This window comes from Opisthocomus hoazin, chromosome 8 (genome assembly GCF_030867145.1).
Source record: "Opisthocomus hoazin isolate bOpiHoa1 chromosome 8, bOpiHoa1.hap1, whole genome shotgun sequence".
Taxonomy (NCBI): domain Eukaryota; kingdom Metazoa; phylum Chordata; class Aves; order Opisthocomiformes; family Opisthocomidae; genus Opisthocomus; species Opisthocomus hoazin.
In genome coordinates, this window is record NC_134421.1 from 16,546,383 (window position 1) to 16,561,525 (window position 15,143).

At 48.4% G+C, this 15,143-nt stretch overlaps 1 protein-coding gene across 5 annotated transcripts in view; it reads left to right on the top strand.

Annotated features, from left to right (window-relative positions):
• CACNA1I (calcium voltage-gated channel subunit alpha1 I) overlaps positions 1-15,143 on the top strand; it is a 93,915-nt gene that overhangs the window by 54,057 nt on the left and 24,715 nt on the right. For all 5 annotated transcript variants that reach the window (XM_075428124.1, XM_075428126.1, XM_075428125.1 and 2 more), the window contains 12 exons: positions 1,971-2,122; positions 2,736-2,921; positions 3,598-3,715; positions 4,207-4,362; positions 4,812-4,902; positions 6,831-7,033; positions 8,218-8,634; positions 9,640-9,740; positions 10,814-10,937; positions 12,566-12,634; positions 13,582-13,766; positions 14,095-14,221. In XM_075428124.1, the coding sequence (XP_075284239.1) occupies positions 1,971-2,122; positions 2,736-2,921; positions 3,598-3,715; positions 4,207-4,362; positions 4,812-4,902; positions 6,831-7,033; positions 8,218-8,634; positions 9,640-9,740; positions 10,814-10,937; positions 12,566-12,634; positions 13,582-13,766; positions 14,095-14,221 (1,929 nt within the window). The remainder of the gene's footprint in view (positions 1-1,970; positions 2,123-2,735; positions 2,922-3,597; positions 3,716-4,206; positions 4,363-4,811; positions 4,903-6,830; positions 7,034-8,217; positions 8,635-9,639; positions 9,741-10,813; positions 10,938-12,565; positions 12,635-13,581; positions 13,767-14,094; positions 14,222-15,143) is intronic.

The following is a 15,143-nucleotide window of genomic DNA, read 5'->3' on the forward strand; positions in this document are numbered from 1 at the left end:
ATGTTTAAAAGAGTAGCCTGGTGGCCAGGCATAGCTCAGACCAATGTGAAGGAAGAGGGGAGTCGAGCCATGTTTTCAGCATGGGTATCAAACAGAGTACTACTGCCTGCTACCACTGAGCCTGGGTCAGACTCACCTCAATGGATTGAGGCTAGGGCTCAGTGGTGCAGTAGGTTGAATATCAAATATGTAACCTTGTCTGAGGTGGGACATACCTGCCCCAAGGTAAACATGGAAAATTCCCTGCTCGCTGCGGGGGGGTTGGACTAGATGACCTCTAGGGGTCCCTTCTGACCCAAAACTTTCTATGATTCTATGAAAACTGGGCCAGAGGAGCCCTGAAGAAGTGCCTTGGGGCTGCCGTGCCCTGTCCCTCCAATTGGGAAGGCGGCAAACCTTCATTTGGAGCAGGTCTCCACCAGCTGCTGCTTCGGAAGGTGGTGGCCAGCAGCATGCTACAGCCAGGTGAATTGCTGTAGCAGTCTCATGCGGTCTGAAGGCCACAGGTAGTCTAGCCTGGCCCCAGGGTGCAACCCATTACACTGGGATGAAGTTTTTCTCTCACTTTGGGAACATTATGTACTGTGCTGTTGCCATGGTAGTCTCCCTGGTGTATGTATGAGTATGTGCAAACATGGGCAGGCTTGTGCAAGTGTTGGCCCTCATGCATTGGACCTTGTTCGAGACCTCAGCGGTTGCTGTTTGGCTGGTGTAGTCCTAGTCCCTGGGTGAGAGGTACTTTGAGCAGGTGAGTCCACCCCAAATTCAATGCAGGGAATTTCACAGGGGATGGCAAGATCCTGACATCCCTCATTAATGACTTCAGTGCAGCCTCTGTCTCCCTCTGAAACAACATTTCATCATTCCCGAGGAAACGGTCTAGACACTTTCCTGACCTTGTCAGAGAAGTTTCCAAGGCTGCACACACTGAAGAAAAAGTCATTAATTCAGAAAACAAAAGGAGGAGTAATTTAATTTGCTCAGGCTTGTTCCACTGATGGAGTCATTAAAACACTTTCTCTCATATGCACAAACACATTGGTCTCTGCTGGGGAAGGCGGTATCACAGGGACTGAAAGCTGTCAGAGATTCAACAGAAAAAAATGCTTGAGGCAGGGTCAGATTGCCTTGTTTTTCTTTTTTTTTTTTCTTTCAACACAGTCATCTTGTGTAATCCCTGGAGGTTTTCACCTTGTGCATATGCCTTTCTCCTCTTGTTGTCCGTTTCTCTCTTTTCCTCACCCTGTCCTGCTCTTCCTGTCCCAGGTGTTAGCAGTGTGCCCTTCCTCACTGTTATCTTGTTCATCCAGTCTGATATTCGCTTGGGTAATTATTGAGACTGATCTTAGGACAGAGGCACAAGAAAAGACTGCTGGAGCAAGACCAGAAAACTAATGCATACCAAGTAGTTGGTGGGGAGTGGGGGAGACAAAAATGAAGGGAAAAAACAGAGAGGGAGGAGGCAGATGAGTGCAGCTGAGGTGCAAAGGAAGATGGGGAATGGTTTTCATTTCATTGTTTCAGAATTTCAGCGTAAAATTGTGCCAGCTACCTGTGGAAACCTCAGAGGAAGAAAGCGTTGAAGAAAGAGCTTGACCACAGATCAGCCACTTTTGCCCCGCTTCAAAAAATACTCAAGTTCTTTGCACAAAGTAAAGCAGCCTTTAGCTGGGGGGTCAGGATATGGAGTGGGATGTGGGAAGCACTTGGTCAGCCTTGGCTGTATGAATGGCTGTGGGGCTCCTGACCACCTCTAGTAAAAGAATTTGTTAGGAACATAGTCTACAATGAAAGTAGTAAATGTGCAAAGGAATGGGACTGCAAGTGGCTCTGTCCAGCTCCACTCTAATCTTATCCGTGGGAGCTTTGCAGCTCCCTACAAAGCCTATCCCCTGGGAATGGTGGCACTTTCTTTCCTCTAATTTCAGGGCTGTTTCCATTCTGACTCTCTGAATTTGCTTTCTCTCCAGCCAGAGGAATTGACCAATATCTTGGAGATCAGCAATGTTGTCTTTACAAGCATGTTTGCCCTGGAGATGATCCTGAAACTTGCTGCTTTTGGTCTCTTTGATTATCTCCGCAATCCCTACAACATCTTTGACAGTATCATCGTCATCATCAGGTGACAAGGGCCTTGGGGATCAACTGAAATACACATAGAAAAGAGTACCACAGAGCTTGCATGTTTTCATGTGCCTTTCAAAAAGCAACTATACTATGAGGAGCTGAGCTGATGCACAAGGCCAAGGATTGGGAGAGTAAGATGTCTTTTCACAACACTTAGCGACCCTAGGCAAGCCACATAGCATTTCTACTTCTCAGTTGTCTCCTCTGTAGAGTGGAGGCAATCACATTTGCCTTGAAAGTCCACAACAAATATTAGCTGTGAAATATTTTGCAAATGCATAAATGAAGGATGCTACAGAGATTTAATGTGTGATAGAAGAACTTATTTTTCTGGAACTTAATGCTGCAATCATTTCTTCATTCCTGAAACGTGCAGTGCCATGTTCATATTCTGAAGGGAGCAATGCAGCTTTCTACACATAAGTATAAACCTGTAGTATATGTTTATTATATCTTGTTCAAACAGATTTTCTCTCTAATCCCCTATATACATGCTGCCAATGCAGAGGTGATAACTTGGAATAGCATTGTTATTCCTCTCTCTCTTCTGTTTGTTCAATTCTCTTTTGTTATGTCCCTTGCACTCCCTGTGCGTCTCTGGGCCGTAGCATCTGGGAGATCATCGGCCAGTCAGACGGTGGCCTCTCCGTACTGAGGACTTTCCGTCTCCTGCGGGTGTTGAAGCTGGTGCGTTTCATGCCTGCGCTGCGCCGCCAGCTTGTGGTGCTGATGAAGACTATGGACAACGTAGCCACTTTCTGCATGCTCCTCATGCTCTTCATCTTTATATTCAGGTGAGGAGGCAGTTAGTTGCCTCACAGTGTTTTAGAGAGGCAGTGCATGGCTCATGTGGACAGCAGCTTCAGAGCATGAGCGCGTGACTTGTCTTGCCCATTGCTCTAGGCTCAGGAAGCACTTACAGACGCTTAGTTGCCCATGAGCTCTGAGGTTATTACTGCCCTAAATTGGGTTCAGTAGCTGAAGTTTTGGCCTGGACGGGGTGGAGAAATACTGCCATCAAACGCGCAGGCTGAGCATAATGTCCCATTGAAGGATAGGTGAATTCTCTTGATAATCAACACTGACTGCAGGGACAGTTCAGTCTGGAGGCTGGTGCTGACACAGGCAAGTTTGTCAGTGCATCCTGTGGAGGCAGTGGTAGGGAGATGAAGAAAAACGGAAGCAAGCAAGAACAGTGGAGAGAGCAGTCCTGAAGGACAGGTTGGAGGGAATATGTGAGCTCTGAGGAAGTGCAGACAGGAAACAAGAACAAGGTTTTGTGGTAGCTACAGGGGTGCAATACACAGCTCCTTCTTTACAGGTAGGTCCCAGTGGTCTGGCTGTGTTCTACCCCTCACTCCTGTGGTGCTACATTGGATTGTCAGGAGGAAAAGAGTGTCGCTCTGACAAGCTCGTTGTGGTGGTAGAGATACTTATATTTGACACTATCTCCTCTTCCTGTCCCAACAGCATCCTGGGAATGCACATCTTTGGTTGCAAGTTCAGCCTCAGGACGGACACAGGAGATACAGTTCCTGACCGGAAGAATTTTGACTCCCTGTTGTGGGCCATCGTCACCGTCTTCCAGGTGAACCCACTTTGCTCTCTACAGGTGGGCCAGGGCAAAGTGAAGAGGATCAGGGGTGATTTTTCTTCTTGTGGAGCATTGTACTGGCTCCTGACAAGACAAAAGTTCACACAAAAGGCTTTGGCATGTCATGTTTGGAGGAAGAACAATTACACATTGTAACCAAATGAGTGGTGTATCTCTCAGACAGGGGGGCTCCTTCCTTCCTAGAAGACACTTTGTAAAGGTCTCTTCTGTTGTGGCAACTCCTGTGTTTAACACCATCACCCCAGCACGTGGCTGCCCTCATGGTCACTGTTGTTTCTTTTTGCTCAACTGATGTTATCAGGGCAGTACCACATCTGGACAGTGACAGCAGGCAGTGGGTTTGTGGTTCTGGGGAAGTCAAGAGGCGTGATGTGGTCCTGATGTGTATCCTTTCACTGTCTTTTTCTGGGAATCTCCTTCATGTTCTTCCTTCATATTTATGTGACCTCTGCTCCTGGTTGCAGATCCTAACCCAGGAGGACTGGAATGTTGTGCTCTATAATGGCATGGCCTCTACCTCGCCATGGGCATCCCTCTACTTTGTGGCTCTCATGACGTTTGGCAATTACGTGCTCTTCAATCTGCTAGTGGCCATTCTTGTGGAGGGGTTCCAGGCTGAGGTGAGTTGCCACCAAGGTCTCATCAGGAGGAGGGACGGAGGTGCTAAACAGGCAGCCTTTGAGACACTTGGATGGTACTGGGGTGGAGGACTCCCAAAATAGCACAACTCTGTCATTTCTTGTGAAGTTCAGGGCAGGGTTCATTGGAAAAAAAGAAAAAAAATAGATAACAGCGTTAATCCTTGCAAGGAAAGAGATAAGCCCTCTGGAAGGGACTTCACAATTTCCATCCCGTGCAACAGACCCTACCCTACTAGGGTGAGTCCTTTGTCCTTCCAAAAGCAAGAACACAGTACCTTGGCCATCCCAGGCCACATGAGACTCTTACCAGCGATCACACTGATGCCTGGCTGCCAAGGAGGATTTTACAGTTGTTCCAGCAATGAAAGATAAGAACAAATGGTCTTTTCTGTTTATGAGTTCCCAGCTTCCAAAGTTGTGTGTTTCAGGGTGATGCCAACCGGTCATACTCAGATGAAGATCAGAGTTCATCAAACATGGAGGAATTAGATCAATTCCAAGAGGTCCAGGAAGGCTCAGGTACAGTAGCTCAAACAGCCTTATTTGCTCAAGTCCCACTGCTGTGTAGTGAGAAACCTGAAAGCAGATTCTGCAGAAAATTTACTCCCATCTCCAAGAACTTACTGGTTTTCATTTTAAACTTTATGCTAGTTTGTGGTGTTACCTGTGGAAAAAACAGAGCTGTGTTGACATCATGCAACATATGAATGCAATAGCTAAGAGGAGCAATTCCTCAATGACCTAAAGAATGGCAAATAGGAGTGACAAGTGAGGCTGTCTCTGCCTACCTTCAGGGGCACCTTTTCAGGAACACTGTGTCCAAATCTGGGACCCACATTTGGGTAGGGGATATGAACACGTTAAAAAGGACTCGGACAAATCTGGAAGTCTTGCCTCATCGTGAGAGATTAATGAAGCTTAGAGAAACCAGAGAAGTGACTTGATCAAACACTCCGTAACAGCTGACCATAAGGAGAGATTTCTGATGGTAGATGGCTCTTTAATTGAGCGGAAAAAAGCATAATGAGATTGTAAAGGTTGGCAGCTGAAGCTAGACAAATTCAGACTGAAGAAAGCCACATATTTTTAAGGAAACATAATTAACTGTTCTAACAGTCTGCCTACAAGCTGCCAGGTAAGGTCTCCACCCCTCAAAGTCTTTTCCTGAAGACTGCAAGTCTTTCTGCAAGAGGTATTATATCTCAAACAGGACTAGGTGGCAGGGAGCAGCAAGAGTATCTTGCTCCGCAATGAATGGCAAGCCAGGAGCTGAGGGGGAGGGACAGCCAGGCAGGAGGGCAGGGACCACACTGGCAAAAGCACAGTACTTGCACAAGGTGAGCAGAGTAGGTCTGCTGACACTAGCACAGGTCAGCCAATGGTTCAATGATTGCCAGGCAAGTCCACAGCGATCAGGCAGGTCTGAGGTCAAGCCCCAACAGGTCCAGTCAGCAAGACAAGATCACTATCAGCAAGGTACAAGCATATTCACAGCAAAACCCAGACGAGGACCACAGGCGCTGGTCTGAGCTTAAATGCAGCTCCCACAGCAAAGAGCAGTGGCTCCAGTCTTGGCTTCTCACAGCTCTTTCCTGCAACTTAGCTGTTTTCACAGCAGTCTGATCCTGGGTTACATGACTGCACCATGAATGTAGACAGCCAGACTCTTAGGAGGACAGATGGTTGCAGAGCCTATTGGTGCACTCACGGCTGTGACACTGCCTGCAGGTCAGGATATGTGACCGTCATTATGCAGTAGGTCAAATTAAAATGATTGTTCCAGTTCTTTCAGGCATTAAAAGCCAGTACCCCATCCTCTCCATCCATCTTGACAAATGCTGATGGTTGTCCACAGCATCTAACATACCCCTCAAAGGTGTTCTGGATCTTCAAGGTCAATGATCAGTCATTTAAAGAGGCCCAGTGTAGTAGGATAGATTGGGACGAAGAGTAGGATTGAGGGAATTTAAAGGTGACCCCAATACATGGATGGCTGAGAGTCTCCCCACACCTTAGTCTTTTCCTCAGTGTCTCAGCCTAACTGCTTTAACTAGACAGTCTGACAGTTGGTGATATTTGTTCAGACCTGAACATGCAGGTGTCTGTTCTTGTTGTGCAGAAGCACACTCTCCTCCCCTTGCTGCCAGGGTTTGGCTTCTTGCTCTGCCTGTCAAATGGAGTCTGCTTGACCAGCACTCTGGTCGTCTGTCTGGCCCCAAGGAGAGCTGCCATCAGTTTTTGGGACTGAGGAGAATACTTCAAAGTCTTCTCAGCTAGCAATGCTTTTGCAGCAGCAGCCTAAATCAGAAGGAATTGATGCTAAACAGCTAATATTCTGTTAGCAGCTGCTAATATGCTAAACAGCTTAGACATCAAAACAGTCACTGGATAGTGAGGAACCTACCCTCTTTTCTCTTTCTTCTTCTTTCTACATCTTTTCCACCCAGATCCTAAGCTCTGTGCAATTCCTGTGACACCTAATGGACACTTGGACCCATCCTTGCCCTCTTCCAACCCACCAGTGGTTCCTGTGGGGGCCACCAACTCTTCGCGCAATTCCCTGCAGCCTGACCAGATTCATGTTGCTGTTGGCTCCCGGAAGAGCAGTGTGATGTCCTTGGGGAGAATGACTTATGACCAGCGGTCCTTGGTGAGTGAGTGAGTAGAAAAGTGTGTCAAACCCTTCTTTTGAAGTCCAAGCACTCTGTTGTCTTTCTGTCGTCATCTGGGGATTGCTGTGGAGGGTTGTGCTGCTGCTGTAGGCTTCTAACACAAGTACATTGTCTGTCTTTAGAAAGCCAGGTCAGTTGACATTATTTATCTAAATTTCCGGATTATTGATGTCTCTTTCCAGGTCACTGATCTATATTCCATCAAGTGTGGGATTCAGCTCTTTTGCATTATTCTGGTGGGAGAGGGGGAACACCATGGAGACAGAGTCTCAGTCCTGGCGTGAAACACGTTTTGTCCTCTTGCCCTTTCCTCGTTTTCCTTGTACAGGACACAAAATGGTGCCCTGAGTGAGTTAAGAGCATAGGAATATCTGGGTGATGCTTGAACCGTCAAGTCCCATAACAGATGGATTTTCTGGAAGCTTTTATAACAATGAAGAGAGAAATCTTGACCTGGAGCTCCCTATAGCAGGTTCTGCTGCGCCTTAGTACTTCCCTAGGCACTGCTGGCTGTCCAGCACATCAGACCTGTCCACCTTGTAACATCCACTTCTGGGCGTTCTACCCACTGACACACACATCTTTGTGGGGGTGCATGGGTGCTCAAAGAGAGTTCATGCCCCTGTTATTTCTAAACAGAGAGATCTGGCAGCCATGTACTACATGATAAGTTGCTGATGTGTTTGGAGTAGACTGTAATCAACAAGCCTGTTTCCTTCATTTCTTCCTTTTACTAAGACTGTACTCAAAGATGGTGCGTCAGATTATCCATCGCCCTGTACTTTGTGTTATCCTTTACCCCAGGGCAGTGTAAAAAGCTGCCAGTCAGATTTCTGGAGAGCTTTATTCTTGCTCTGTGCTGGTGTAAGTAACAACATCAGGTACCTGGCCTTTGGCTTTATTATTTACCTTCCCTGTAAGTGCTTTCCACACAGATGGTGCTATAAAGAAATCACAGCCAACACCATTGCTAACTCATTATCAATTTATTGTCAGATTTACAGAGATTGCTGCTAAATTCCTACCATGCAGCTTCCTCGATGGCTAAAAAATTGCAGCCTCCTGGCTTAGGGAAACAGGGAGAAGTCTGCAATCTGAAACAGGATCGCATTCTCTCTCCTTGTGCCCAACATTGTTGAGTCTCTGTCCCGCTCTCTTACAGTCCAGCTCCCGCAGTTCCCACTACAGTGCCTGGGGCCGCAGCGGGGCCTGGGGCAGCCGTCGCTCCAGCTGGAACAGCCTGGCCAGGGGACACAGCCTGAAGCACAAACCTCCCTCCACCGAGCATGAATCCCTCCTGTCTGGGGAGAGGCACAGGGTGGCAGATGGGGAGCCGGACGGGACAGGAAGGGTGTTTCACCACCGCCGGACGCTCTCCCTGGACAACAAAGGCTCCTGTGACCTGCTGGAGTTGGCCTCAGTCCCATCTGGCCACAGAGTGACCCGTAAGCTGGGAGCAGCATCCGGGGCCAGCGAGCATCACGACTGCAATGGCAAAATGCCTAGTATTGCCAAGGAGATCTTCCCAAAGATGAACAACCGCAAGGAACGGGGAGAGGATGACGAAGAGATAGATTATGTGAGTACTTGGTGCAGGGAACCTGGGTTACACTGCAGTGCTGTGGGCAACCCCAAATCCATCCTCAAGTTTTAGTCTCCCTGCAACATGGATGGGACATCTTGCAAAGGTTCTTTAAATACAGCCGGAGGACAAAACTGAACACAGGGCGGGACCTTCCAGGCCCATACAATCCCAAAGCACATTGTCAGGCTGCCTGCAAGACAGGCGTATTGGCGGATGGTGGGAGGAAGGCATATGTGAGGTACGTGCATGGTCATTCGGGGGCTGTTATTTCACAGCAGTGCAGCCAGTGATTTCTACAGGTTAGGAAAGGTCAGGCTGTGTGAGCAGCGAGAGCTTCACGTGGGGAACACCAGGAGATCATAGAATCATAGAATGGTAAGGGTTGGAAGGGACCTTCAAGATCATCTGGTTCCAACCCCCATGCCATGAGCAAGGACATCTTCCGCTAGATCAGAGCAGCAAGCACAGGCACAAGAGACATGGCAGGTGAGTTTTGCGGTGCCAGCCTGGGAGACCGCAATGCACAATCTGTGAGAAGATCAAAGGGTGGAAAAAGTGGAGGGAGAGTCAATAGAAATTTGAATGGACATAGATGCTGTATGAAATTAAATCACTTCCAAGCCCAAGTTCCATCAGAAGGGCTACCTGTCCTGGCCTCTCATTTAGCTGAGGTAGCGAGGAAACACTGTCCTCATGTAACAGAGCCACTCTGAGAAGGCATCATGGACAACATCCTGCTCTAGAAAGGACACCAGCAGTTTTGGAGGAAACCAGATGCCGAGAGGTAAACAGGCCCTGGCAAAGCAGCTCCTACCTTCTTTTCAGTGGCCTGTTGCTCTTTGAGTCCATTTTCTTGTTCAGGGGCTTAAACAAAGGCAGGTAGTGCACGTGGCAAAATGCGTGCAGTGGTGTTTTTGGGTCAAATGTGAAAGGAAGAGTGCTTCTTTCAGGCAAGTGGGAAGGTAACCAGTGGCACTTGCTTCTGCTGCGTCCCTCCAGAGCCTGTGCTTTCGCATACGGAAGATGATGGAAGTCTATAAGCCAGACTGGTGTGAGTTACGGGAAGACTGGTCCATATATCTCTTCTCACCACAAAACAGGTTTGTGAAGTTTTTTCCATTAAAGGGTTGAGAAGATGGGGCAGATTCTGTTGCCGTGCTGGCCACATTCCCTGAGCTACATGTTAGGTTGTAACTTTAAACTTGCTAGCTGGAAATGTGTTTTGTCTCCTCCATCTCCCCCTCTACAGCCAAACAATGTTTCTCTTCCTTGATTCTGAAGATAAAAGGAAGGATGAGAATCCTAAACAGCTATTGTGATTTTCCCTCCCTTTGGAGCATCCCATTTTTCTTTTGTAATCATAAATATTTATAGCAAAGCAAGGCAGGGTATACTAACATTAACCCAAAAAGGAGAAGGAATGTATTATTAACAACTCCATAATACTGATATTTCCTCCCCTGGTACCAGAACAGTCTCTCCATTTCATTTTCAGTCCCAGTAACAACTTATCAGCAGTCGTATCACACCTTTTAGGGCAAAGTTAGAGGAGTTCTTGCCTGAAAAAAAGAAATTTGGGATAAATTCTTCTTGCTAAAGGGGTCTTCCCACCAGGAGAAAATGTCCATGTACCCCAGCCTACCGTATTCTCACCCATGTGCGTCGCCCCTTGAAAAGAAGGGGGTTTCATTACAGGTCATGAGGGAGAGCCCTTTGCTCTGTGTGACATGTATGGTAATGGGCACAGTGTCTTTCAGAGCAGGCAGAAGTGTGGTCCCTATGACTGCCAACCTTTCTGCCTCTCCTCAGCTTTCAGCATGTGGCCTCTTTGCCCTGGGGTGGTAGAAAGTGTGAGTTTGGGAGGAAAACTGAAACTCAGCCTCCTCTCTGCAGTGCAAGAGAGGAGCACAGAACTGTAGCGGTTAGGAAACCTCTATGGCACGGGGGCAATGGATTAAGGTTCAGCTCTTTGCTCTGCCATTGCTATGCTCCAGGCTCCTGGTGTGACCGTAGGCCATTCTGGGATATTGCCATGGCAAGGGACATCATTATCAGTGATAAGAAAGCTGCTATGTCAGAGCTCAGTTTTGCCCAGACCTCTCAATTCTCTGTCCTCATGGCTCCTAACCTTGCTGTGCCCAAGGCACAGGTGCCTACTGGAATTCTCTTTCAGGTTTCGCCTCCTCTGCCAAACCATCATTGCTCACAAGCTCTTTGACTACGTTGTGCTGGCCTTCATCTTCCTGAACTGCATCACCATTGCCCTGGAGAGACCGCAGATTGAACACAGAAGCACGGTGAGCACCACTTCCTCCCACCTGCTTTTAGGAGGTTCGTAAGTGTTCTTGGCACTAGTATGACCTCTGGAAGACCCTCAGTATTAAACACCAGCTCCCACTCATCTATTCAAATGCCCAAGCATTAGTAATTTACATAGTGTGTGCTTCCCCTGCGGGGTCTTATACCAGGGCAATCCCCTTTATAGAATCATTAAGGTTGGAAAAGACCTCTAAGATCATCAAGTCCAACCATCAACCCAACACCACCATGCCTGCTAAACCATGTCCCAAAGTGCCATATCTACATGTTCTTTGAACACCTCCAGGGATGGTGACTCCACCACTTCCGTGGACAGCCTGTTCCAATGCCTGACCACTCTTTCAGTAAAGAAATTTTTCTTAATATCCAATCTAAACCTCCCCTGATGCAGCTTGAGGCCATTTTCTCTTGTCCTGTTGCTAGTTACTTGGGAGAAGAGACCAACACCCGCCTCGCTATAACCTCCTTTCAGGTAGTTGTAGAGAGCAACAAGGTCCCCCCTCAGCCTCCTCTTCTGCAGACTAAACAATCCTAGTTCCCTCAGCTGCTCCTCACAAGACTTGTTCTCTAGAGCATTCACCAACTGCATTGCTCTTCTCCAGACACACTCCAGCACCTTAATGTCCTTCTTGTGGTGAGGAGCCCAAAACTGAACACAGTACTTCAAGATGCGGCCTCACCAGTGCTGAATACAGGGGCATGATCCCCTCCCTACTCCTGCTGGCCACACTATTCCTGATACAAGCCAGGATGCCATTGGCCTTCTTGGCCACCTGGGCACACTGCTGGCTCATGTTCAGCTGGCTGTTGATGAGCACCCCCAGGTCCTTTTCTGCTGGGCAGCTTTCCAGCCACTCTTCCCCAAGCCTGTAGTGTTGCATGGGGTTGTTGTGACCAAAGTGCAGGACCTGGCACTTGGCCTTGTTGAACCTTGACTGAAGTGTAGGACTTGGCACTTATGATACAGTAACCCTAGTTCCCTCCCTCTTGGAAAGTAAAAGAGAAGAGAGTCCCTCAGGGATCTGCAGTTAAGAGATGACTGAGAAAAGGGAGAAGGGCTGGGAACTAAAAAGAAGTAACTTCCATTCTGTAGGAATGACATGTCATCATTCATGTATGCTGCTTTTGAGCTGTCTTGGAGATGGCTCAAGATGCCATCTCCAAGCTGGCAAGTGAAATGGCTTTGTCTGCATGTCTGCCTTAGCTGGCCACCAGACTCTACTGCACTTACAATCCAGTGGTCAGTGCTCAGCAGCCCTTTGGGAGGGAGTCCCAGGTCAGTGCAGCAGGTCAGGACTGAGCAGCACTGGCAGAACAGGGCAGAGAGCACCTTGAAACCACATTTGCAGGATGCATTGCAAATCACATCCACTGTGCTTTTTCTGAGTTGCATAGGATCCTGCCCTAGCTGTGGCACAGGGCTGAGCCATGCTGTATGAGCTGAAAGCTGCCCAGCACTGACCTTTGCCATGGGCACCTCTCTTTTTTCCCCAGCTTTCATACCCTTTACAGGAAAGCAAAAGATACCAAGTTTATCAGAGGGGCCTGACAGAGTAACAAGAAGTTGTCAAGATACATTGAAGGCCTTTCTCTGTTTTTTTTCTAGGAGAGAATCTTTCTCACTGTGTCCAACTACATTTTCACAGCGATTTTTGTAGCTGAGATGACATTGAAGGTAAGTTATTGAAGATGAACAGCTCAGAGCCTTTCCCCAGTGTCAGGAACAACATGGTTCATGTTTGCTCGGCACCCTTCTAAAATCTCTCCACCTTTTCAGTGTGCCAGTCCTTCCCTCTACTTGGTAAAGGCATATACTGCCTGGGGTTGAGTCCTGTCTTGTCAGGCATGGAGGGGGTGTTTATCCTAGGCTCTAAATCCAAAGGGATCTTACTATGTGGAAGGAATAGCTGGCTTTCAGGTATGGATTTTGTAATGATGTCGAATGTCCATTCGCTTTCTCCTGGAGCAAGAATGGGGAAAATAACAGTAATATTAATAACATGTTTTTAGTTGAGATAATTATTCTATAGGTGTCTAAGTACTTTGCAGCAGTAGGGAAATCATGTTATGCCCCTCTTGCACTTGGGAAAGAGTCCTAACGCTGGGTGCCTGAAGTTAAAAATTCATGCTCTAAAATTCATACCTGAATAATGGCCATGATTTGCAGGGTGTTCAGCTCTCCACGAGGCCAGTGATTCCTGTAGCACCTTCTGATGTTGAGAACTGATGAGAATTGAGCTACCCCCTTCAGAGCCAAAGTATAGGTTTTGGTGCCAGATTTTACCTTCCAGGTGATCTCTGGACTGGGAGACTTGCCCCAGGTCTGTGGTATGGCAGGGAAAGGTTTCCTGTGTGTTCCCTACAGCGTCCTGTTGCTCAGGGAGGCAGAGGAAAGGTGAGAAGACACCATGGCCCTGTTATTTCTGGAGTTATGTGCCACCACTTTCCCCAAAGATATTTTCCTTCATAGCCTTCCAGGTGAAAGGAAAAGATGATAAGATGACAATTCAGTGTTATGTGGAGTTGATAACTGTTCCCTATCATCCCCCTCTCCACAGCTGCCATCTACCAGAACCGTGGACAGGAGCCATTTAACCCCCTCTCTTCTCCTCTCTCTTGCAGGTGGTCTCTCTAGGCCTGTATTTTGGGGATCAGGCTTATCTCCGCAGTAGCTGGAACATCTTGGATGGCTTCTTGGTCTTCGTGTCTCTCATTGACATTGTGGTCTCAGTGGCCTCTGCTGGTGGTGCCAAAATCCTGGGGGTGCTGCGAGTCCTCCGGCTGCTGCGCACCTTACGTCCCCTCCGGTCAGAGCCCCACCGAGCCCTGCTCTGCCCCCTCTTACCATTGGGTGCCCCAGGAAGGGTCCCAGAGTCAGTTCCCACTGTGCCAGGCAAAGTGGGCCAAAAGTCCCAGGGAGGTTCCCCTTAGCCATATGGCTCTGGCCTTGGAGGTACCTCATCAGACAATCAACCCATGGGACAAAAGAGGCTTTTTGGTCACAGGAGAGCAATCCTCACTGATGGGTCACTGAACAGGGAGAGCAGGGGTCCACTGCTGCTGAAAACACTTAGCTTAGGCCAAACATCCCTGCCCTGTCCCTCTGTCACCCCTCCCCTCTTCCTTCCTTTCCAGAGTCATCAGCCGAGCCCCTGGCCTCAAGCTGGTGGTGGAGACGCTCATTTCTTCCCTCAAGCCCATAGGAAATATTGTCCTCATCTGCTGTGCTTTCTTCATCATCTTTGGCATCCTGGGTGTGCAGGTAGGTTGTTACTGCCCATCAAACAGTTCCCACCCCTACCATGGCACCTGTATCCCCAGGTGCTACGACAGGCACGGGGAACCATGCGGAGCAGGAGGGACAGGCAAGCCAGGAAATCTGCGCCTGCCCTCCTCAATGAGCTGTCTCCCACCATACCCCACAGCCTTTGGCAAGGACAGCCATGTGCTCAGTGAGTGCAGGTGTTGCTGGATGTGCGAGACAGGAGTTAACGCTCCCACCCGGCAGGAGTTGGATCAGGGTTTGGGTCACCATTATAGGGAGACCCCAGCGCTGGCACAGCACAGGGCTTGCTGGGCATGTCCATGTCACACCACAAGGACAAGCAGCTCGGCGCCTGCTTGCATGAACCCTGCCTGCAGTCAGCTCTGTTTCTCCCCCTCGCTCTGAGCCCTAAATCCACCCACAACCTTCTTTTATTTTTTTATCTAATCCTCTTTATTTTTGGTTGTTGCATTGCAGAGGAGCAAGGGCGTGGGCGTTACTTCCATCTCAGGGAATGCGCTATACTTAGTCTGCTCTGATGCCTCTGTACAAATGCACAATCCAGTACCTTCCATATGGGGAAAGGAGCCCTGGGCAGAAGAGCCACAGCAGTGCAGTGCAGCTCAGAGAAAAAAAAGTGTCTGAGAAGCAGGGAATGTATTTTCTGGTTCTTTTCCTTCGGATGAGATCTTCTTTTCCCATCATCTCTTTCTGTAACTGGGAAGCAGGGAGGGGAGATTACTCTTGGGGACTTTTTTTTTTCCTTGTTGGCCGGTGGCTCTGATTGCACCCAGAAAGGCTGCCCTAAAGGCTGTCAGAGGGTAAGGGCTTACAGTCGCTGCTGGTCTGGGGCAATGGAGGAAGCTGAAAAGCCAGGTGTGGGTTTACACAGGTGGCCCTGGCTCCTTAGCAGTGTTTG